This window comes from Crocuta crocuta, unplaced genomic scaffold (genome assembly GCF_008692635.1).
Source record: "Crocuta crocuta isolate KB4526 unplaced genomic scaffold, BGI_CrCroc_1.0 scaffold266, whole genome shotgun sequence".
Classification (NCBI taxonomy): domain Eukaryota; kingdom Metazoa; phylum Chordata; class Mammalia; order Carnivora; family Hyaenidae; genus Crocuta; species Crocuta crocuta.
The window spans coordinates 5642072-5668226 of record NW_027531005.1 but is presented as its reverse complement, the minus strand read 5'-3'; the positions used below and the strand labels follow the sequence as shown (position 1 = coordinate 5668226).

Below are 26155 nucleotides of genomic sequence, written 5' to 3'. Positions count from 1 at the left end.
TTATTACAGTCCAAGACAGCACCAGCTCCCTGCTTTATACCCTTTGATTCTTGCATCCTTACAACCTTGAAAAGTAAGTATTACAGCGTCCATCCCACAGGTGAGAAAATAGAAAAAACCCGTGTGCCCCACGTGTCCACTGCCATCTTATTTATAAGAGTAAGAAAATGGGAACCACCTGAAAACCCACTAGAGAGGAAGAGGTTAGTAAATCAGAGTGTAGTATATAGTAAGATGAGATAATGTGGTACAATCAAAACGGAGTTTATAAAGAGCTTGTGTTAGCCTGGGGAAAGCCGCTGTACTACCGAGAGGAAGAGTCAAAATATGAAATTATAGACACTGATGATTGCTGCTTTGTTAAAAAAAGAACACATACAGGACAATCTGAAATGAAATATGCAAAAAACGTAATCAGAGTCGTTCGATTGTGATTATCAATGTTCCTTTTTAGGTCTTTCCGTGGTTAAATTATTTTCTATTTGTGTAACTTTTATAAGCAAAAAAAAAAAAACAAGTAAAATTTTAAGAAGGGAAAAATTAAAAACAGGAGGAAAAAAATTCACTGAAGCTTTACTTGGGAAAGCTTTCTGGGAAAAAAAAAAAAGTCTTAGGACTAACTCTCAATAGATCATGGCCTTTAACCTAATGTTTTTTTGGCGCACTGCAGGATGGCTTGGAAACATCTGCTAGGTCAGTCAGGATCCGGCGTAAGAGCTAAGAACCCAAATTCTAAAATATGCTAAGTAAGCTAATTAATATCAAAGGGCCTGCACGGAAGTCTTTTTCTAGGAGCATGACTCAGGATAAGTTCAACTCTTACAGTCCTCAAACCACCCAGCTCCATAAAATGCAACAAAGGATACATATTCAAGAATGTCATTTGAATAAGGGTTCATTGTTCTAGATAGAGTTGCGATTGGGTAACTGTAAGCTGCAAAGAGAAGAAAAAGTTTAGGAAGTGTTTTGCTCTCCATACAACTAGTGTATGCCTAGTGTAAAATCTAAGAGTTCAGGGGCGCCTGGGTGGCTCAGTCAGTTGAGCATCCAACTTCAGCTCAGGTCATGGTCTCACGGTTTGTGGGTTCAAGCCCTGCGTCGGGCTCTGTGATGACAGCCCAGAGCCTGGAGCCTGCTTCAGATCCTGTGTCTCTCTCTTTCTCTGCCCCTCCTCTGCTCATGCTGTCTCTCAAAAATAAATAAACATTAAAAATTTTTTAAAAAAAGTTCAGGGGTGCCTGGGTGGCTCAGTCGGTTAAGTGTCCAACTTCGGCTCAGGTCATGATCTCACGGTTCGTGGGTTTGAGCCCCGCATCGGGCTCTGTGCTGTCAGCTCAGAGCCTGGAGCCTGTGTCAGATGCTGTGTCTCTCTCTCTCTCTCTCTGCCCCTCCTTCTCATGCTGTCTCTCTCTTTTCTCAAAAATAAATATTAAAAAAAATTTTTAAGTCTAAATTCAAAGAAATATAGTTTCTAAATCAACAAGCCTGGATATGTTTTGAGAGAAAAGAAACAGGACTCTATGAACAAAATATGAAGCTTCATGTCACCGTTTCTGACATTTAGCACTGGGCCCCAGAGCCATGAGAGAATGTCCCAAGCTTCTCTCAGAGCATTGTGGTAGAGCCAACCTACACGTTCCTATGATGAATTTGGTTAACATGTCATTTCCTCAACTGCTGACCTTGGGATGTGGCTCAAGCTGGCCTAGACTAAAGAATGGGCTCTGTTCCTGGGAGTGAGACACTAGAACACACTCTCTCTTACCTCCGACAATGTGGCACTGCTGGTAAGAATCTCTGTCTCGCACATCTAGCAGCAGGAAGGGGCAGTCGGGATAAGGTCGGTCTTTGGTGTTGGGCTCTGCTTTCTTCACTAGCCCTTTGTCTAGATCCAGTTCCCCAACACCGCTGATGACGCTGCAAGTGAAAAGTAGGTCGGCAGAAACCAGTCAGGGGTGAGTGGCTTCAAGGTCAAATGCGTTTCTTCAGAACGCCTAGAGAGAGAGTGCTCAATGTCTTTCAAAGGGCACATCCAAGAAAACGGAAAATGGATATGGTGTGTCAGTTCTGCCTCTGAATGCATGACCCTATGGATTCCTATCTAACACACTGGACCCTGAGGAAGGGACCTATGTGCCCATACTCACCTTCAGAGAATGCATGTTAGGTCATTAGCATGGCTGAGGGGACAGAGACTGTAGGGCGCACGCTGCCTCCAGGAACAAGGGCAGCATTCAGAGAAAGAAAGAGGCCAACAGTTAATCTGATGGAATTGTGAGGAGTGTAAGAAAGCAGAGTCAAAGGGGAAAGAATAAGGTTGATAAGGCAGGAAACATGAAGGCATCTATGTACATTGTATGTAATATAAATCAACTACAACATTTTGATGGGTTTCATCTACTTATATGGAGACCTATCCAATACGTATCTTGAACCTTAATGTTTCCAATAGTTATCTGTACTTATTCCCAGTTCATAGGTTACAAGAGTTGGGATTGAAGAGGCTTTCAGATTTGGTGGCATTTGGTGACAGAGAAAAAACTAGGATTGAAATGAGTCAGTTCACTACTGATAGCTCTGTTTCTAAGGTCGTCAGATTGGTCGCCCTATTAAAAGTATAGGCAAAATGCAGTAAAAACATGAATCAAAGGAATAAAGGGAGTTGAGGTTATGCCTAAGATGGCAGGCAGTGAAATATCTGTATTGGAAGGAGGAGAGGACTCCTTTCGCCAGCAAATACGAAGGCTCGTGTGGTGGACCACATGCTAGTCTACACGATGGCCCCTCTCCCAGCACGGCACATCAAATTCTGCGCTCAAACCCGACAGACGCTGTAACTAGATGCCACAGAGCGCATCTTGTTGAACCAAAGGAGGAGAAAATCTATTTCACACGACACTGCGTCCTCAATGGAAGTCTTGTCGGTCTATCTCGCAAATGCAATTTTCGAGTTCTTGCCTGAAGGTAGTTCTAGAAAAATAACAGTGGTACTGATGATGGCAATTCTTTCCCTAGTAGACCTAGTTTCTCAACTACAGTTGTTTTGCCAGTGGAAGGGAGGGCTAGGTGCGGAAAATCAGCACCGTCTTATAATCAACACCTAACATTTGTGAGAAAGTGTTGCATCACTGTAAGAAGGACCCGTCGCACGCAGCTTGCAAATCGACACCGAGGGCTGCTTTCCTGCTCCTTTGCACCTGTGTAATAGCAGACCACGGCGCATGGCACTCAGTTTTTCTTCTGATCCCAGACAGGGTAATTATAAGCTGCAGCAGACAGAAAAGGGGGTGGGAGTGGGAATCAAAAGATAGATAGTGGATGTAAAGCTGAGTCCTAGCAGCAAACCTGCATACAGGAAGGCTGAAGAGGATGGAATTAAGGAGCGAAACTTCATGCTCTCCTATCAATACAGTCTTATCTGAACGCACCCGAGATGCTGTGAAAAGATTCGGGCAATGGCATTTGTATCAAGAGAAAATAGAAGGGCTGGGATGGAAGTGTGGGACTTGACTATTGCCAGTCTGCTTCTAAGGTGACTGGATCACTGAAATCGGTATCAGGGTGAGGATGAAGTAAAATGCAGTGACGTGAATCTGCGGAGCGCACCTCTGCAGAGTCGAGCGGCTGGAGTCCCCCGCTCCCACGCTGTTTACGAACTGGACGGGGCTTGGAAACTGCTCCCCGGGGCTCCCCTTCCCGTTGGTCCTGGCACCGACTTCCCCATCGGGCTCCGGAGTCGCAGAATCATTGTCTGAAATTTGCAAATGAATAGGTATATTGGACCTCAGAGTTGATTCACTTGTCCGGGCGGTCCCACTGAAATTAGGTCAAGGGAAGGAAATCCTATCACAGCGATTACATTGTCCCCTACGTTCTAACGTGAAGGTTCTCAAAATGAGGTCTGTGGGTCCCGGGAGTCCCCAAGACCCTTTCAGGGGGACCTGTGAGGTCTCTTTCACCGTGTTGATATTTGCCCTAAAGGTGCAACAGAAAGAGCGGCTAAAACTGTGAGCATTTTAGCAACAATCCGGGCAGAGGCACCAAGTTTTATTAGTAACTATCGCATTGTTTTCACCAACATGAATGCACTCAGTGAATAAATACGGCAGTCACATTTTAAATAGTCCCTGATGGAGCTGGGATAATAATTCTATTAAATCTCGTCTTTAAGGACACATCTTTTTAGTATTCTGTGTGAGGACATCGGGGTCCACACATGGCAAGTTTGCTACGTACCGAGTTACCACCATCGTCTCGAGGGAAGGTATTAGTGTGATTATTGCTGCGTTTGCCCTGAGCACCATTTTTACTTGGAAGAAAAACTGACAGAAAAATTATAGTTACTTAAGACTCGTGCATGTGGCAGACATCTTCTCAAAAACGATCTAAGCGAACATGTCATTTTGAGGGGAAAAAAAAAACCCCAACAACTGATGGATCTGTTGTTAACGATGGAGTTGTACACAAAAATCAGAATTTTGGAAACTCTTTGCCATCAGGAGCTTGACTGCCTCCCGGGGCATAATGACTTTTCTGACAAGATAGGTGACGACATTAATAAATATGATTTTTTAAGATAGTGTGTAATGAACGAAATTTGTCAGTGTTTGGAAGGGCTTCATAACTCGGTGAATCAATATTTTCCAAGGGACCAATGATGTTATAAAATTATGCACGGGTAAAAAGAGTCACTCAAAGTACAGGGCAGACCAATAGGCTTAATGTAACGGAGTCCAAAACATGCACTGATCTGGTTTCAGATTCCACATCACAACTAACCTTTAAGAAGCTACTGGTTGTCGGGCTCTGTGCTGACAGCTAGCTCAGAGCCTGGAGCCTGCTTCAGATTCTGTGTCTCCCTCTCTGTCTGATCCTCCCCTGCTCACGTGCTCTTTCTCTCTCTCTCTCTCAGAAATAAATAAAAACATTGAAAAAAGAAAAAAAAGAAGCTACGGGTTGTCAAGTTTCAGTATAGTATCAAAGATATGTATCCATAATTATCTGAAAGAGCTATTAAAAGATTCCCTCTTTTCAACTACAGGTCTGTGTGAGGCCGATTTTCCTTCTTATACTTCCTTCAACCCAAAGAGCATATATTGCAACAGAGTGAATGAAGAAGATAGGAGAATCAGCTGTCTACTCTTAAATCAGATGTGGAGATTTCCAAGAAAATGGGAAACAATGCCGTGCTTTAAAAACTCTTTTTTTTTTTGTTTTGAAAACGTAGCTATTTTGCATAAAAATGCTAGTTATGCTTGTCTTGCGTTCAGTAGCACTATTTGTAAGTGAAGTAGTAAATACATTTTTAAGTTCTCAGTTAAAAAATTTTAATGCCCTAAATATTAATAGATATAATGCACATTCACCAAAACTCTTTGAGGCCCGCAATAATTTTTAAGAGTGCAGAGCGACATTGCACCAAGCAGTTTGAGATTTTGCTGCTCTAACCGGTATAATGAGCGAAGAAGGAGAGAGAAGAGTCTCATTATTAAGGAGGACACTAAAATTTATTTTGCATAGGATATAATATACCTAGAAATTTCAGGAGAATCCTGAGAATAAAGGAAATAAGCATGCACTTAGGTAAAGAAAAGAAACACTAACAGGCAAATAATTTTTCCCATCTGCCCATTAGAAAGGAACATGAAGAACATCTCATTTGCAACAACTGCAGATATAAGACAGGTTCTCCTAGACAATAAGTCTATTAAGAAATGTAAAGGGCGTGTACAAACTTACGTCCTTTATAGGTCTTAGACAACTTTTACTTCAGACACATTACAGAAAACCTGAATGAAGACAGTGGTATGTGTCGTCACATTCCTGACTCGGTGCAAAAGTGAAATGATGTTAATCATTTCCAAATTTAATTTTTTGCCCTAAGACAATCCCAATGGTATTTCTGAGAAGCTTAAAGGGATTTTACAGAGGAGAAGGAAACTATATATATATACACATATATATATATACACACACACATACATACATATGGATAATTTGGAGAACATGTCTTATCGAATAGTAACATATATAGCAAAGATAAATGATCAAAACAATGCTGAGCCTTATAAAAACATTAAAAAAAAACGGGGGCGGGGGGCTCCTGGGTGGCTCAGTCTGTTAAGCGACCGACTTCAGCTCAGGTCATGATCTCGTGGTTAGTGAGTTCAAGCCCCATGTTGGGCTCTGTGCTGACAGCTCGGAGCCTGGAGCCTGCTTTAGATTCTGGGTCTCCCTCTCTCTCTGCCCCTTCCCTGCTTGCACTGTCTCTGTCCCTCAAAAATGAATAAAAACATTAAAAAACAAAACAAGACAAAACAAAACAATGCTGAACCAAAAACCAGAACGTAGGATGTAAGACAGAACACAGAAACAAATCCCAGAATATACATAAGAAGCTAACATATGTTAAAGGTAACATCACAAACGAGTGGGGAAAGGGAGAACACTTGAATAAATGGTGGTGGGATAGAGTCAACTCTCTAGAAAAATTAAATGTAGATAACATCCTCACATCATATATCAAAATATATAACAAGTGGATTGATGTAGGGAAAAAAACCCAAACCACCAAGCAAGTTAATAGAAGAAAACATAGGTGAATAAGTTATCTTAGCTTGGATTTTACGAGTCATAGGTAATAAAAGAAAACACAACATGAGAGGCTAATAGATTTAATTCATATAAAAATGCACATCTTGTGTATGTCAAAACTGCACACAAAGAAAATTAAAAGGTGAGTAACAAATTAAGAAAAATATCTAGGACATATATGCATGAGAAAAGCTTGATATACTTAATTTACGTAGTTAAAAAAATTAACTAGTGCTTTAATTGAAAAAAGATCATGTGCACCAGGTAAAAATGCAAACAAGATAAAATTGTTAACATGGAAAGGAAGTCCCTTCCCAGTCCAGAGCCCCACTCCCAAGGGAATTGCCTTCACGTTGATGTCTCCTTCCAGAAAGAAAACAACTACGTACTTTTGCATATAGTTTATTTCCTCCCCTTTTTACATATCAGGAGAATGCCACTCATACTGCTCTACATTTAGGTGCTTGGTTTTGTCGTTATTTTATTTTTACTTAACGATGGAGATTTGGATTTGGATACTGCTCCAAAGTAAAGCCTTTTCTCATTTTCGAGGCTGTACTTGTTTCCAATGTTTAAAGATACCCTAATATACAGAGCTTTTCCAAATCAGTAAAGGATGAGCGCTCTGTGAGAAAAAAATGGGAAAGAACAGGTAATGTTTTCAGAAGAAGAAATCTATGTGACCAAAATTCGCACACATACACAAGGCTCATTTCGCGACCAGAGAGATTCCAAAGAAAATGATCAGATACTACTTTTCATCTGTCAAGTTGGCAGGCACGTGCCAAAATGAGAATTCCTCAGCACTGCCTGGGATGGGGAGGAACAGGTCTTTTCATTTATTTGCTGGGAATGCAAAAAGGAAGCCCCTATCCTGGACATAGCTGGAATCAGCGCAGAGTGTCTTAAAATGGTTCCGCCCTTTGACCATCTGCAGCAAAATGTATCTTCAGGGAATCATCAAAACCACACACACATTTACGTATTTACACTGCGGCATTATTTTAGAGAAGTGAAAAATTTGAAAACCTGTCCTGTCTGGTAGGAGAAGAGTTAAATTGGTTATGGTATATCCAAAGGACAGACATTATATGATGACACAAACTTTACAATTAAGCTTTTGAGGTCTATTCAATGACACAGGACAGTAGGCATGATAAAACGCTAATCTGAAACAGCACAATTCAAAAGTATGCACAAAGAATATGGATTCGGGTGGGCAGTTAGGGGCAGAGTAGAGCAAAATGTTAACAGGGATTATTATTTTAATTTTCTTCCTTATTTTTTGCAATTTTCTAGAAATATGCTTTGAAGTCAGGGAAAAAAAACAATAAACATCACAAAAGGAGGTTTTTTTTGTTCCTTCAAAAATAGCTAATATGCATACAATCTGTTCTACAGGCTTTCCTGAGTGAGTTATTATTCTGTGTAGAGCACTAGAAAAACACTAATATTACTCACACATTATGGTGTCCTACTTTATAAGAGCCCATTTTGCTGTGCAAATTTATGTCAGAAGAGAAAATTGCATGTGCCCATATGTTCTGCTGCTGCAATCTCCATGAATTCAAGGACCAAATCCAGGTACTTATATAACCAGGTTAAAATTGGGAGTACTTGTATGAGGAGACTCAATTATCTCTGTTACAAAGAGCCCTTCTTTCTCTACTGTGTGAGAGGCATCTGTCAAAGATAAATTCCTGTCTTTGTCAGATGCTCTTTATCCTCCCTAACAAAAACAAACCCAGGAAAATGACAGTTAAGTTGCACAAAACCCGTGTTCGGACTTCCTGAGAAACTGGTCTTGAAATCCGAAGTCAAATTCCTGGCCTACATCAACCTTAACAAAACACATTCCCCTTCAATAAACAGCCACACGTTGACGGTTGAGGGCCTCGGGATAAAATAAAGACCTTAACTCGGCGGATTCTTTTCCTGATAATGCAACTGAGAGGTTTTCTTTCCGACTTAGCATTTAAGAAAAGAAACCTGGTGCTGGAAACCTATCTTCCCTATCTCCAACCTAGCACCTACGCCGCCCCAGGTCATTGTCGGGCTAGATGATGTGACTCTTCAAACACGCTTGGAGCTTTTCATTCTTTCCATGCCTTTGCTCAGGGTGCAAGACACCTGTTCAGATTCTACCCTCCGTTACGGTCCAGCTCAAAGGCCTTAAGAAAGTCTACCTCAGTTTTCTAACTGGAAAGTACTCTTCCTTCTTCAGAACTCTCAGAACAAAGACACTGGTTGCTACCGGAGCCTCGTAGATTTGCATCCTACACCCATCCCTTACAGGCTGTATCATCTTGAGCAAGTAATTGAACCTCTGAGGCTGGGGGTTCTCATCTCTGAGCATACTTTTCTTCTGGAGTTTTTGATAAGATTAAATAAGGAAACTTGTGTGAAGTACTTAGCAATATATATCAACAAATGATGGCTTCTCTCTAGTCCCCCATTACGAATTTCTGCCACATTCGTGATTTTGTGCTTCTGTTATCATTTCCCTCACCCAACACGCACACACGCAAGCACATGTGCACATGAGACTACCAACTCCATGTGAGCAGAGCTGTGTCGTCTTTGTGGTCTCATAGCACCTAACTCTGTGACCTGTACATAGACAGAAGGCACTAAAAATATTTGTAGAAAAAAGTAATTAGTATATTAAACACATATGAAACATTTAAAACTACAAAAACACACCAACCAACCAACCAAACAAAAAAACATTAAAAACTAGAGCCGGAAAACCAGATGGCTTTTTAAAAGAAATGAGAAGTAACAATGAAAGCACCAGATAGCATGTCTCAGAAAGCAACAGTCTAATTACAAATAGATATATCAAAGTACCAATTCCCTGTAGACACAAGAGCATAGGTGGACAGGGTGAGAACTCCAGTCAAATGGTCAATCAGTTATTTTCCCCACGTTCTCAATTCTCATTACCTTCTAGCCTTTGAATCTCTTCAGCTGTCACTTCCAGCGTTTGATCAGATAGGGAAGCCACTTGGATGACCTGGTAGAAAAAAGAAGGAAACGTGTAGATGTGTTTATGTTTGTCTGTCTTTAAACAGAGGCAATTCTGTCTTTAACAAAAGGCAAGGCAACATCAAAGATCTCTTGTTTTAAGAAACTGTCAGTGTCCTCATCTGCAGACTAAATCTCAGGCCTCCTTACTTTGGGGAGTGGTAATTACACCAAGGATGATCATTCCAGAAACAAAGATTTGTTTAAAACATCACGCAATAAACTTAAAAGTCAAAAGGATGATTTAGGACAAGAAACATGCATAAATGATCATATAGATTCCCGTCCCCACACAACACACAATACTTAACCATGACAGAATTGAATCAGCAATTGTACGTGCAATGAAGAAATCAATGTCATTATGAATATAATTACACAGCACCATATACCAACACACACATACAGTTTTTAAAGCACTTTTCACAGCTGAGTTCCTAAGACCCATGATCCACCTGGAGGTATGTCAGTGAAGCTCCAGCTAATCTAGTTAGAAGTTCTAAACATTAAATTAAAGCGTGCAAGGAAAAATACAGCCTAAGCCATAAATGCAATGATTTAAAAGTAGAATGCATCTTTTACTTTATAAAATTCTTATCAAAGACAGTTCACACCGTCCTTGAATGAGTATACACACTACACACCTCTTATCCTCCCATAGGTGAAATGTATAGAAGCAGAAGAAATCCTTCTGCCAACATCACCTAGAGTGGAATTTAGAAATACTCACATAAACCAATACTCGATCACTGAACTTACCAGCTGGGCAAAAGTTGTAACTTTCAGTCTCTTGAAAAGCTCATCTTTTTTGTACCTATAATCTGAAAAGCAGGACAGAACAAATAATTTTGTAGGTATATTTTTCTTTCTTAGAGGTCCTCATTCTTTCTAGTCATCAAGTTACATGGTATAATTTGCAAGCTATTTATATGCTTTTACATATATTATCTAATATTTGAGCCTCAAGATATCCTCAGAATTAAGTGTGGCAGGTATGATTATCATCTCTTCATTTTTTCCCCCTTTGCCTAAAGTTGAGTTTATAAGCGACCCTTTTCTGTCTAGTGACTTTACCCTCATGTTTATTTTATCCATTTACCATTTTCCTTTTACTCTGCTGTCTCTCCTTTGACCATGTTGTCTCGCATGCATGTTTCGCTACTTTAAATCCTGTTCAGAACAAAGCAGGGAATAAATGTCTGCGTCTTACAGATGAGAACAGAGACCCAGAGAAGCTGAGTTGCCCCGGGGTCAAATAGCTGGTGGGACATTTACACCCTACTATTCTAACTCTGCCTGGAAGAGAGAACAGTTCTGTTCCTGAGCTTACAAATTACGCTGGAGACCCAGGACAACCTTTTATTTTCCAGGGTACAATACTTTTCTATCAGTTTCTCTGCAATTCCACCTTCAGTAAAAATCCACCTACTCCATTGCACAAGATGAAAAAGTTCCCGAGATCTATGATGCAGCTGTGTGAATGTACTTGACACTTGCACCGAACACTTAAAAATGGTGAAGATGGTAAATTTTATGTTATTTTTTTTTTTTTTACCACAATCAACAACAAAAAAATCATCCTAAAACATCCATTTTTATTCGGTGCTATCTTTATGGTTCTGAGATATAACTCAAAAGGGGGTACCTTCTGCACTTGTCTGTGTTAACAGTTCTTCACATCACATTTGAAAGGTCTTTTGAAAATTTAGCCAATCTCACTTGATTTTGTACCTGTCCCATGGAGGCATGCTAAAAGTTAGCTCCCTTGCAATTTTCTGAAGATGACTGCCAATTCTAAAGAGTTTCTGGCATTGAACTCTCACCCACCCCTACACTCCACTGTTCTTCTCTGTTTTCATATTGGCACCCACGACTCCTCAAACATTGTTGCATTATTTCAGAATCATTAAAGGCTAGGTGGATAATTACTATGGCCTTCACAGCAAAAAAGTCTCCTAAACCGAGCCTCCTAGCAACAAAGAATAGGATTAAAAGTATTTAAAATGATTTACTGGTGTTTCTCATCATATCCATGAATTTTCTAAAACCAACACACAATGAACACTCTGGAGGGTAATGTTAGCTTGGTTTACCAAACACCTTACAACTCAGGGTCAGAAAATAATAGTACTTTAAAAATGAGCCTTCTGTAAATATATCAAGACTCTCAGCTGCAACGAATAAAAGCTTCTATGTTCTAAGATATCTCAAAGAGAGTGATGTGGCTAACAACGAACCATTAGTTCTAGAAAATTCTCAGAATAACTTCTTCTGGATACAAGGTAACACACCTAGATGCAAAGGACCTTCTAAGACTCACCAAGGTGTAGCCCCAAGAGGGCTGGGCAGAAGCTTGAACAACTACAGTATTCCTCTCAATCGCCACCAATTTGCCCGCCAAAAGCCATTTATGCAAATCAAAATGGCAATAAATAGGCCAATAAAAAGTCAGCAGCTTTCAAGGAGTCTGCACTGTGACGTTTGTCCCCTGCTATTCTTTTTGTACCATTACAAAGTCTGAACTACCTCTCTGATTCTTCACATGCCCGGTACAAAAGGCACACTTTCAAATCCCCTTTGACTAAGTAGAAATTATCTCAAACCAAAACCAGGTTCTACCACGTTCTACTGATTGGCATTTCCAGTACCCTCCAGGCACTAGACACCCCACTGCACGTTTGAGCCTGAACTCTACATACCTGGTTCTTGTTTAGAAGGACAGCTGCCATCATTGGGACTTTCTGACATTATTACTCAGAGATAAAAGATCAAACTAGACGTTTGACAGTAAGTTTTAAATTTTATGAAAAAGGATGACTTGGAAAGCTCTGTCAGTCCGTCCTTGCAAGGGCGAACAGAGCTTTAAGAATGGAGGCTCTGCTACTGTCGCCGCTCCCAAACTCCGGGATGGAGACAAAAAATCTGAGTTTCAGATATGTTATCAAGTTCTGCTTCTCCAGTAAGTCTGGAGTCTAAGCCTGACTCTCTCGAGTTACTGGAAGGACAGAGACCTGACTATCTAGGATGCTTCACACTGGGTCCAGCTAGTGTCACCTAACCACCAGAAGCCAAGAATAGGCTTTGTGAGCGGTCAATAGACACAGAGTGTCTATTTTCCCGAGATAGAGTTGAAAGAATATTCAGATTACAAAGGAATTCTGCGTTTTCAGGGTTCTGTTAAAACGCGTTATTAGCAGAGGGAAGTTGGGCTCACAGTGGAAGACAAATCAAAGGAAGTAACAGAACAAGGTTTGTGATTTCACAGAAAGACATGGCATCTAAGGTAACCCGAGAAAAGTGATGGGTCTAGGGTGTCATGAAACAAGGCAATATTCTCCTCCCTTTCGACCCAAAAGAACATCTACAACAGAAAATGGGAAAAGAGAAGGAAATAGTCTCCAAAATGTAGATCTCAAACCAGAATCTGAAGTAATTCTAGTCAGGGAATCAGCAAAAACTGTGTGAAACAAGGTGAGAGGCGCCTCCTGTCTTACTAAAAGGAAGTCCAACACTTCTAAAGAGGGAAGCAAACATTTGCAAGGACTCTATTCTAGAGGTATTTGGGGGCGGGGGTGGGGTGGGGGAAGAGAAGCTCCCTTTAGAGTGTAGGTATTAAAGAAATCACATTGTGCTTTTAAGAAATGTTTTAAACAGGGCTTGGCGATCTGGGCGGAATGGGGCGTTATTAGGGGACAAAGTTTGGTGTGGACACGTGAGCTTTACACTAAGCTACGAATGGATAGAGGAGGAAAAGGGACCGTAAACCCAAACAGAAGGAGGCCGGCTGAATTCTACCTGCTGTGGATGAATTACGGGCGACGACGATGAAGCATGGGTGAGTAAATGAGACTTTTTTCGTAGTTTCCAATGTGTACTACATACTTAAAATATATATACTTATGTAAATGTAAAATGTAATAAAACTCTAACATCTAATATAAAGGATCGAAGAAGAAAAGGATACTGTGACAGGACACGTTAAAAACCAAATGTCTATGACATTAGCCCTTACAGCTGAACACGGCCAATAACAGAGTCAGCGTGAAGCTGGTCCGGAGTCCACACTATTGGTGGGGGTTTCCTGATACCACAGCAATCCCAAAGAAGCAGAAACATTATCATTTAAATGAAAAGGTCTGCTGTGTAAAAACAGAAGTTCCGGTGAATTCTGGATTTGTAATATTCTCTTCCCAACAGGCGTATATTGCCAGAGGGGAGTCCTGAACTGTTAACCAGCAGAGTGCCTCTTTACTGTCATCAGCTAAATATTCCCCCGGCTCTGGGTTCTTCTCCAGAGGATATGAACAAATCCATCTTAGAAAATAGATGTTTCTCCTTCTTCTTTAGCCCTGGCCTTGATGTGTACACTTTACATCTATTTCGGACACAGAATGAAAAAGTATGCTTTTGTGCAAGGGTAATGCACGAAATGACAAGTAGCGTATCTTTGCAGATGATTAGTTTTTAAAAAGGAATGCATGAAATATGATTTTTAATTAAGGGAAAGCAGGGACGGCAATGAATTTGTAAAGCAGAGCACCGCTTTAAGCTTTCTCCCTCACTCCTCTGTGTCTTCCATGGATACTAATTTATATACAAAAGGATGTTATAAAATAAGAGATGATATTATTCCCATCTCAGGTATAGAGAAAACTAAGAATATGGGAAAGATCACGACCTTGGAAAAGGTCATGGAGACTGCAGCACAATGAAACCAGCAGCTCGGACTTTTCGCTGCTTAAGTAGAGCTCATTCTACATTCTAGCACTAACATCTCCTCTGGGATAGAAGTTGGGCAGAACTTGGCCCTCAGGCAACAACCTTAGCAGCTGGCTGGGATGGTACGCAGTGTTTCCCACATCCTTCTAGGCACCTGCCAGGCCCACCCGCCTCCCACAGCTCTGTGCGTGTCAGCTGTAGGGAAGGGCTAAGGTTGTTAATGACCAACTTCTAGAACTACAGGGCTCCATTATCCCAAACCATCAATAGGGTTACTCACTTTTTTTGATCTCTTCTAGCTTCTCAGTGTATTTAGTCATGCTGTTACCTAAAAAGAGAATAAGATAGGCTTTTTAATGGAAGAAGAGGAGTAATGATGTAAAAACAGAGTGGAGTACAAGTGTTTCCTAAGCCTCTCTATCCTGTTCTTACAGAACTAGAGTAGGCAAATGGGCCACACATAATGAACAGTCTTTTGGATGATACAGCATCGTTAAGTGATGAGGGATCAAGGAAAAAGTTTTGGCCAAATAAACACCAGGCAGTACAGATGATCGCTTTATATTTAAAACACTTTTTTAAACATTTATTTTTATTATGTTGTTAATGTTTATTTATTTTTGAGAGAGAGAGAGCACGAGTGGGGGAGGCGCAGAGAGAGAGGCAGACAGAATCCGAAGCAGGCTCCAGGCTCTGAGCTGTCAGCACAGATTCCGACAGAGCCCAGCGTGGGGCTCGAACTCACCAACCTCGAGATCATGACCTGAGCTGAAGTCAGATGCTTAACCGACTGAGCCAACCAGGTGGCCCTATAATTTTTTTTCTTTTTGAGTCAAGGTGTTCCTCCTCTTTTTTTTTTTTTTTAATTCCCCCATAACCTTTTCATGGGGAAGATATGCAGAGGGGAAGGAAAGAAGCAATGATCTCTGAGTGTCTAAAATGTGTCGCTGTGGCTACCCAAGCAATCCCTTGCGCTCCACTTAGTCTTTGTGGTTTCCCTCGCTGTCCTGAACTTGGGTCTTCAACTATTCGTGCTGATGGTGCAGCCTGAACTAGACCACACAGTCTGTGCAGTAGTATTCACCACAGATTTGATCTGCTGAGAACTAACAGCAGATTCCCACCACCGCAGACAGCGTCCAGCCCTTGTTTCTACAGCTTGCTTCTACAGTACCAGGCTCTTGCCAAGGTGGTTTGGAGAGTTTCCATACACTAAAACTGGGCCAGGATCGTTTTGGTTTCCGAAAGAACGAAGGTCTAGTTCCCAAGCCCGGGGGCTATTATTTTTTTACTGGGCATGCTTCAATTTGATTCAATTCAACACAGTAAGCTCTGCCTGGCATTTGAAAGGTACAGCAGAAAGGGAAAACTCGTCACAAATAAGTCCTCATTTCTAAAACCATGCTCCTAACTTTTAAGCCTCGAGAGGGGCTCGCCGGACTCGGCCCCAACTTCAGATAAAAGAAACGCTTCCAATGAATGGCGCGGTCTGATGTTTTTAAGGACCCTCCTGAACTTTTCTGCACAACTGACATCATGTTAGTATTAAATCTTCACTTATGAATTCATCCGGGAATAAAATTCTGCTGGGTTTAAAAAAATTTTTTTTTTTCCCACCTAAAGACACACACTCTCCGAATCAGGACAAAACAGCAGGACTCGGCGCAGTCCTGGAGTCAGGCTGTTGTGACCTTCCAAAAGCTCAGAGAGACATGACGGTAGTCAGGGCTGCAGGAAGGCCTGAGCCTTCTCAAGAGAAGCACTAAAAATGCCTAAGAGGTTCAAACAGCACCACAGACCAAGATTAGAATCAAATATGATCTTTTCTAGGTTCTTCAGACTGGAATGGCTCTGAGATAAGGACCAGATCTCCAGAGTGGGAACCAGGAATTCTTCCTGAATGTACCTCCTTCTCCCCTGCAATATTGACCTGAGGAGGGAACCCACCGGTCAACAGGGTGAGGGAAGAGGTGCTCTCTTCAGTGACCTGCCATCTTGCTCTTCAGCTATTTTATATAATAGCTTTAGGTTCTGTGCTCCTGAGATCCCTACATTTGCGTGTTGTTGACGTGGCAGTCAGTTTCTTTTGGCTAGGGCAGCTTCAGGCAGTCTCCTCACAGAAAGCTGAGGTACAGACGAGATGACTGACTTGCTCAGTGACACAGCAAATAGGAAACCAAGCCAGGATTGATACTCCCAAACTCCTAGTTTGTAATACGGCTCACAGAAACACGCTGCTTCTCTCGTTGGGCTGTTTTAAAAACACGATTTCACTGTGAGGTAAATATGTAGGAAGTGTTACTTCCCTAATAGTAGCAGGTGGGAACCATTTTTGTGCTCTAAATTCCCTGAGGCATACTCTGCATGGAAAACAATAGCCAGCCTTATTATATAGTCTTTATTCTCAGAACATTGCATTTCCAATCTGTAGCAGGTTCTACTAACAAGAGTGTCTAAAGTCCATTTCTGTATCAATTATCAACATTTTCAGACCATTCACACAGCACTTCATCTTTGTACCAGCAGAGCCTCACAACAACCCTGTGCGGTGGGCTGTCACTCCTCTTGTTTGTTTTTCCCACCGAAAGAGAAGGCAGGGAAACAGTCTTTTGCAGAGGTGTACAAATATTTGGCAAAATTAAGATCAGATCTGAGAGGGCTACTGATAAGAAGCTCTTTTCATTATAGACACTCATTCTATCCACGTAGATGGGAAAAAAGAACATGGAGGATTTCTGCATTGCTTCAGCTGGAGAAAGACACTCGGGTGACTGACTCATCGACGCAAAACAATCATTAAAAACGATTTTTAGAAACTATGCAATCTAGTATTTTACCCTACTTCATATACTGCTTATATCTTAACTAAGCAGCTTATCTTACTGGACCTAATTGCATCTGAACACAGGTTTCTGACTACCTTTTAAAAAGGCTAGAAGTGAATCAATTCTATAATTGGCTTATTTATAAATGCAGCTTTGTTTTCGACCAGAGGAGTCTAAAAGACTATCGGCAAACCAGTTCTTTTTTAACTGAAATTACACGTTACTGCCAGATAAATTTTCCTAGACAAGACTTTGATTAAAAAAAAAAAAAATGTCAGCAGCTCCCCATTGCTTCGTGACTGAAGTTTAAACTCCGTGCTCTAGAGCTGAAGGCGCCAACGTCTTACCTGCCTCTTCAATCTTGCCTTAATTACTAAACTTGACAAACTCTCCGTTACTCTTCTGTTCTCTAACATGTCATCTTGTCCATGTAATCATAATAGCTCACCCAGCTGGAAGTGACCTTTCCCTTCTCTGAACTTCTCCAGCACTCAGCTCACCACTCACAAGGCATTTATCATTGTACCGCCTGATTTGTGTGCAAGCCTTATCTACCTTCTGATACTGAGAGCCCAAGACTGTTTACACTCTCACACACACACACCCCCCCCCACCGACACACACAATCTTTATCCCTTCCACTGTCCATCATGAAAGGCACTCGGAATTATCTGCTAAGTGAAATTCACTATGAAGGCCTACTGTCTGCAGAATCCTTATAATACATACTTTTAGAACACAAATAATCACATCCCAATTTGGCTTGGGGTTTTGTACACCTGATTTGCTCTAAGCTCTGTACAACTTGATTTATTAACACATATGTTGTGTACTAGCTGTGTGACATCCATACTCTTTCAAGACTCAGGTAGCCTCAAAATGCATAAGGTGGTATTTAGCTTCCACTTAGCTTATAATTTAAACGGCAACAAAAGATTTATATATATATATATATATATACACATATATAAAAGTTTTGCATTTAGAATCAAGAGAAAGAGACACCCAACTCTATCAATAGTGCTATGCAAAGACAGAGTACAATCGATACACTGAGTGACTCATTCATTAGATTTTCTCCCTTTGTTTCCCTATAATTTAATAACATTATTTGTACCGAGCCAGTATGAAAAGCAAGTGATTTTGAGCAGCAGTAATCTAAAGTGGGCAAGATTTATAACGCACGAACTCAGTTGCTAAGAGACAACTCCATTGCTTTATTTTTCTTCAATATTTCCCTCCTCTCTGGAGAAGTTCTTTTGGCTCAGAAGGAGCAGAAAGCGTGAAAAGAGGCACAGTGGTCCTTTGTTAATCTCAATAAGTTATATGAGTGTATAGCGCTTTCTGGTTTGTAAGAGGCTTTCACATACATTTCTTCCTTTGACATAAAAAAAAAAGGACAGAATTAAATACCAAATAAAAATGAAGAGTACCTAGTCTGTAATGAGTTTGAGTGCTTAAGACCAAGGCTATTAGCAAATATTCAGGAAGAGTAAAGACTAAAAAGAAGAAAAAAGGAAACAACTAGCTTGTGTGGAGATAACCAGAGTAATGTGAATTTACCAAAAAAAAAAAATTAAAAATAAGACTAGAAAAGACTAAGTGGCAGAAATCTATAGAGTTTTAGAAAACTGAAGACGTTTGAAATATGAGATCGCATATAGATTGAAATGAGGGGATAACACAGGCGATGAAAGAGTGTGGGACACTGACAAAGGGAGAGCCCCGTGGTTTGGAAAGTGTCCCTTAATCAGCCTGCAGGGCTGCAGAACGGAAACCCACAGAGGGTGCTTGAGAATACACAAGAGCCCTGCGGTGGAGACCGAACAAAACGCCGGCAGGGATTTCATCGGAAGCACAATCCATTCATGGCACAGTCGGGCAATGCTTGGGAGCTGGTAAGATACACCCAGGCACCTATGGAACAAAAGAAATATTTCAAGTTCAAAACAATTCTGCTATTTCTAGCCGTGGCTATACAGCAGTGTTTGAGTTTATAGGAGAAGTGCAGTCAGAAGCACAGAAATCGAAAATAATCTTTACCCAGGAGGAAGACGGCAGTCTTTGAAGAACTTGGGAGGTGATGTGGGCGAAGGCTGGAGACACCACGCAATTCTTGATTTCTTGTGATTAACTCTGAATTGCTCGCTGTTTGGTAAGAAAAGATTAAAGACCCATCTATTTAGCCTAGAAATGAGGAATGCTCACTCATACCTGTGCCTATTTCTACTGCTCTGACTGCAGAGCTTTAAAATGTACGATAGACAGGCTTGCCTCACTTGGGCTGTAAGGTTACTTTTATGCTCTCTTAACCAGCACTCCTCACCCTGTGCACCTCTTGGCACACATATAACTGATACTATTTGAATAAAATGCTGGCAGAAACGCTGGCCGTCCCAGGCCCCGAGGGCTACTCAGAAAGATCAGGCACGTAATAGGCCGTGGCACGTCGGATAGATACTTTCTCTGAATACACGGGGAGGTAAGTCACAAAAATGCATAGGAAAAAAAACATTAAAATAAAATCCTCCCCTGAAATTGACTTTAAAATAATTTCTAAATTTGAAACAACAACAACAAAAAATCGAACACTAGAATAAGATTTCTCTCCCACACTGACTTTAAAATACTTTGAGTTTTAAGCAACGAAGTACACTTTGGCCCTTCCAAAAGCTATTATAAAACTAGTTTGGAAGACTTCTGCCTCCAGGAAGATGAGGTAGGTGTACTTTTCTCTACTCCTCCAGCTAAGCACAACAAAAATACTAGACGACTCACAAAATGGGAGATCGTATTTGAACAGAAATTGTATTTCTGATAAGGGCCTAGTACCCAGAATATACAAAAGAACTCTTATTAGCACAGTAATAAAAAAAATTAAAAACTGGGCCAATGACTTGAATAGATATTTCTCTATGGGAGATACACAAATGCCAGTAAGCACATAAAAAGGTGCTCAACATCATTAGTCATTAGGAAAATGCAAATCGAAACCACAATGCGATACCACTTCATATCCTTGAAGATGACTATAATCAAAATGATGGACAGTAACAAGCATCATCAAGGACGTGGAGAAAATAGAGCCCTCCTACGTCACTAGTGGGAATGCAAAGTGGTGCAGCTGCTTTGGAAAAGAGCTTGGCAGTTCCTCAAAAAATTAAACACAGAGTTACCACATACGGTCACACATGACTCCTAGGTATATAACCAAGAGAATGAAAAACATATGTTCAACACAAAAATTTGTCCATTAATGTTTATAGCAGCATTATGGCCCAAAAGGATAAACAATCCAACTGACAATCAACTGATGACTGGATTAACAAAATGGGGAATATCTATACAATAGAATATTATTTGGCAGTAAAAAAGACCGAAGTGTTGATAGGTGTTACAACACAGACAGACCTTGAAAACATCATGCTAAGTGAAGCCAGACACAAAAGGCCACATCTTACACAATTCCCTTTATATGAAATGTTCAGAATAGGCAAACTCATAGATACAGAAAGTAAGTTAGTGGTTACCAGGAACTGGAAAAAGTAAGGAATGAGAAGTGATTGCTATTGGATATGGGCTTTCTTTTGGGGGTGACAAAAATGTTCTGCAATGAGATAGTGATGATGGTGTCACAACCTCGGGAATGTACTCGAAACCTCTGAATTGCTTAAAGGATAAAAGGATGAATTTTGTGGTACATAACTTATATCTCAATTTAAGAAAATTATATATCAGTGTGCCTGGGTGCCTCAGGTGGTTAAGCATCTGACTCTTGATTTCGGCTCAGGTCATGATCTTACTGCCGTGAGATGGGGCCCCGGGTCAGGCTCTGCACTCAGTGTGGAACCTGCTTAAGATTCTCTCTCTCCCTCTGCCCTTCCCTCCCTCTAAAAAAAGTTACCAAAACAAAGAAAATAACATATTAATTATAAAAAAGATTGAATAACCCCCCCCCCCAAACCCTGGACATCATGTATAAAATATAAAAGAAGACTGATAGGTCAGAAAGAGGAAGGCAGACTGGCTTGAGACCGCAGGACCCAAGAAATGGCGTGATGGTTGAGTTACTTAGCTTTTTGTTTTGTCTGTCTGTCTGTCTGCTTGCCTTATATATCCTAAACCTGGAGCTAAAGAAGCCAGCAGTCCAGAAATACCAACGGACAGACAAGGAAAAGAAAATCCCCATCAAAAGCCTGCTGTCTGCGTCCACAGGACTGGGAAAGGGACAGGCCCAGCAAGCCAGAAAACTGTCAGACAATAATTGCTTTTACTCCAGCCAAACACCACTGTCACCTAGTGGTGAAGGTCAAGTGGGGAGCCTTGACTTCCATCCTTGCTGGGCTAGGATGTGGTGCCATCAGAGCGCCAGAAAGAGGATAAAGAAGGTGGGGCCAGAAAAGTGCTCAAAGATATAATGGCTGAAAACTCCTCAGGTCTGACAAGAGACACAAACCTATAGATGTATATAGAAACCAAGTAAATGCCAAACAGGATAACCCAAAGAAACCCATATCAGGACACATGACAATTGAACTTCTGAAAACTATAGAAAACAGAATCTTGAAAGCAGCAAGAGAAAAAAAGGGCACCATTATCTATATAGGAAATACAGTTCAAATAACAGCAGATTTCTCATCAGAAATCATGGTAGCCAGAAGGAAGTGACATAATATTTTTCAAGCGCTGAAAGAAAGAAATCGTCAACCTAAGCTCCCACACCCAGAGAAAATACCCTTCAGGAATGAAAGGAAATCAAGACTTTGTGCTGATGAAGGAAAATGAAGAGAGGTTGTCACCAAAAGCCTTGCCCTAAAGAATGGCTAAAGAAAGTTCTCTTTAAAAAATTTTTTTAATGTTTATTTATTTTTGAAGGAGAGAGAGTCAGAGGTTGAGTGCATAAGGGACAGACAAAGAGAGGGATACACAGAATCAGAAGCAGGCTCTAGCCTCTGAGCTGTCAGCACAGAGCCTGATGTGGGGCTCAAACTCACAATCTGTGAGATCATGACCTGAGCTAAAGTCAGACACTCAACTGACTGAGCCACCCAGGCGCCCCTAAAGAAAGTTCTCTAATCAGAAAGCAAAGGTAAAAGAAGGAACCTTAGAACTTCAGGAAAGAAGAAATAATATAGAAAGTGAAAGTATAGGTATATATATATTTTTTTTTTCAAGTGCCTATGGAATATACACCAAGACAGACCATATCTTGAGCAACAATGCATTAAAAAAAATCAAAACATACAAAGTGTGTCCTCTAACCACAATGGGATCAAACTGGGAATCAATATAATAAGAAAACCTCCAAACACTTGTAAACTGAACAACACTCTTCTAAATAATCCATGAATCAAAAAAAAAAGAAGTCTCAAAGGAAATGAAAAGGTACACTGAACTGAATGAAAATGAAGATAAAACATACCAAAATTTGTGTGACTCAACTAAAGTGGTGCTGAGAAATTCAAAGCTAACTATATGCGTTAAAAAAAAAAAGAGGAAAAGTCTTAAATCAATAAGCTAAGCTCCCACCCCAAGAACTTAGAAACAGAAGAATCTAGAAACACAAAGTAGAAGGAAGGAATAAAAATATAAGAGCAAAAAAAATCAATGGAATTTTAAACAGAAAAACAATAGGGAAAACTGATGAAACAGAGAGTTTGTTCTTTGAAAGGATCAGTAAAATGGACAAATGTATAGCAGAGGAAAAAGGGTGCAGACACAAATTAGTGGTATCAGGAGTGAAACAGGGGCTAGCACTTCAGAGATCAGAAGGATAAGAAGTGAAGACGACAAACAGTCCACACATAAATATGAAAACTCTGATGAAACGTACTAATTCCTCAAAAAAACACAAATTACCACAACTCACCCAGAAGGAAACAAATGATTTGAATATTCTCCGTAACCATGAAAAACACTGAATTCAAAATTTAAAACCTGTCACAAATCTCCCGGTTCAGATGGTTTTACTAGAAGATTCTACCAAATGCTTAAGAATGAACACCGGGCGCCTGGGTGGCTCAGTCGGTTAAGCACCAGACTTTGGCTCAGGTCATGATCTCATGGTTTGCGGGTTTGAGCCCCGCGTTGGGGCTCTGTGCTGACAGCTCAGAGCCCGGAGCCTGCTTCTGCCTCTCTGCCCCTCCCCCACTCATGCTCTGTCTCTCAGTAAAAAAACTTAAAAAAAAAAAGTTAAAAAAAGAAAGAATGAACACCACGTAACCAATTACAACAATTAACACCAAGGTTTTGTTTTGTTTCCTATTCAATCTTTTTCCTAATGGGTATATTATTTCCTTAAATTGAGGTATCACATACAGACAATAAAAGTCACCTTTTTAAAGTGTAAAATTCATTATACACAATCTCTTCCAGAAAACAGAACCAGTGGAAATACTTCCCAACACATTTTATGAAGCTGATATTACCCTGCTACTACTAGGCAAAGGCAGGAGCGCCTGGGTAGCTCAGTCAGTTAAGTGTCCGACTTCGGTTCAGGCCATGATCTCAGTCCAAGAGTTTGAGCCCTGAGATGGGCTCTGTGATGACAGCTCAGGGCCTGGAGCCGGTTCTGGGTTCTGTGCCGCCCTCTCTCTCTGCCCCTCCCCCGCTCACGCTCTGTCCCTCTCTAGCTCAAAAATAAATAAACATTAAAAAAGAACAAACAAATTAGGGGCGCCTGGGTGACTCAGTCGGTAACACATTCAACTTCAGCTCCGGTCATGATCTCATGGTTCGTGAATTCGAGCCCTGCACCAGGCTCTGTGCTAATAACTCAAAGCCTGGAGCCTGCTTCTGATTCTGTGTCTCCCTCTCTCTCTTCCCCTCCCTGACTCACACTGTCTCTCTCTTTGAAAAATAAATAAACATTAAAAAAAAAACTAGACAAAGACAGTACCCCCAAAATAGAATTACAAACCAATATACCTCATTAATATAGACACAAAATCTTTAACAAAATAATAGAATTGAGCACTATGTAACAAGAATTATATACCTTGACTAAGTGAGGTTTAATCCACAGATGTAGTAATAGTACAATATTTGCAAATCAAGGTAATCCACCCTATTAACAAGCTAAAGCCCAAATCATATGATTACAGCAATTGATGCAGTAAAACCATTTGATAAAATTCAACAGTCATACATGAGGAAAAATTCTCACAAAAATAGGAATAAGAGAAAACCCTCTGTCAGATACAGCTCACATTGTACCTGATGATGAAAGACTGAATGCTTTCCCCCTAAGATCAGGAAAAAGACAAGAATGTTCATTCTTAACATTCTTGTTTGACATAACTCTGGAAGTCCTAGCCGGTGCAATAAAGCAATAAAAGGCAATAAAAGACATGCACGATTGGGAAGGAGAAATAAAACAATTCTCTTTTGTAGATGACATTATTGTCTACATAGGAAGCCCAAGGAATCTACCAAAAGACCCCAAACAAACAAAATGCCTTTTGTACCTAATAAGTGAATGTAGCAAAGTCCCAGGTTCAAGAGAAACATAGAAAAATCAGCTGTATTTCTGTATGTTAGCAATGAACACAGTAACACCAAAATTAGAAATACAATACCATTTACAATTGCTCAAAAAAAAAAAGAAATACTTAGGTGTAAATCTAACAAAGCCTGTATAGGACCCTTACGCCAAAAACTATACAGCTATGATGAAAGAAACCAAAACAAATCTAAATAAATGTAGAGACATATAGTCGTCCCCCTTTATCCTCAGGGGATGTATTCAAAGCCCCCTCCCCTCAGTGGACCCCTGGAACCACAGATAGTACCGAACCCTATATATACTGTTTCTCCTATACATACATACCTATGATAAAGTATAATTTATACATTAGGCGTAGTAAGAGACTAACGACAATAACTAATAATAAAACAGAACAATTATAATACATACTATGATAAAAGTTATGTGAAAGTGGTCTCTCTCTCTTTCTGTTTCTCAAAATATCTTATATCCTTAGGCGCCCAGGCGGCTCAGTCGGTTACGTGTCTGACTTTGGCTCAGGTCATGATCTCACAGTTCGTGAGTTCGAGCCCTGCGTCGGGCTCTGCACTGACAGCTCAGAGCCTGGAGCCTGCTTCAGATTCTGTGTCTCCCCCTCTTTCTGCCTCCCCCATACTTGTGCTCTCTTTCTCTCTCAAAAATAAAATAAAAGAAACAAAAAGAAATATCTTCTACCCTTCTTCTTGTGATGATATGAGATAATAAAACGCATGATGGGAAGAAGTGAGGTGAATGACGTAGGCCTTGTGATGTGGCATGAAACTACTATTGGCCTTCTGAGATACATCCGGAGGAGGCGCACCTGCTTCCAGACTGCGGATAACTCTGGGTAACCAAAACTGTGGAAAATGAAATCTCAGAGGAGTGGGGGATCTCCTGGTCCTTTAGTAATGGATTGGAAGACTCTACATAGCAAAGGTGTCAATTCATCCCAAATTGATATACAGGTTTAACACAACTCCTATCAAAGTCTGAGGAATGCTTTTTTTGTACATATAGTTAAGATTATTCTAAAATGTACATGGAAAGGCAAAGGAATTAGAATAGTTAAAATAATTTGTAAAGAAAAATAACATGGGAGTCATCAGTCTGACCCATTAAATTTTTTTTAATGTTTGTTTTTGAAGGAGAGAGAGATAGAGCACGAGTGGGGAGGGGCAGAGACAGACAGACAGACAGACAGACAGAATCTGAAGCAGGCTCCAGGCTCTGAGTTGTTAGCACAGAGCCTGACGCGGGCCTTGAACTCACAAACTGCAAGATCATGACCTGAGCCGAAGTCGGACACTTAACCGACTGAGCCACCCAGGCGCCCCAGTCTAACCAATTTTAAGTATCTAATTTACCATATAGCTACAGTAGTCAAGATTGAGAGATACTGGCAGAGGGACAGACACACTGATCAATGAGACAGAATAGAGAACCCAGAAATAGATCCAGGTAAATAAGCCAACCTGGCTTCTGA

General features: G+C 40.6%; 1 protein-coding gene across 1 annotated transcript in view; it reads right to left on the bottom strand.

Moving 5' to 3' along the window:
* The window catches only part of CEP41 (centrosomal protein 41), a 48300-nt gene that overhangs the window by 4220 nt on the left and 17925 nt on the right, over positions 1-26155 (bottom strand). The window contains exons 3-8 of the mRNA XM_077770743.1: positions 14621-14668; positions 10381-10442; positions 9541-9610; positions 3607-3751; positions 1766-1917; positions 867-934 (exon numbers count right to left, since the gene is read on the bottom strand). Of these exons, the coding sequence (XP_077626869.1) occupies positions 867-934; positions 1766-1917; positions 3607-3751; positions 9541-9610; positions 10381-10442; positions 14621-14668 (545 nt within the window). The remainder of the gene's footprint in view (positions 1-866; positions 935-1765; positions 1918-3606; positions 3752-9540; positions 9611-10380; positions 10443-14620; positions 14669-26155) is intronic.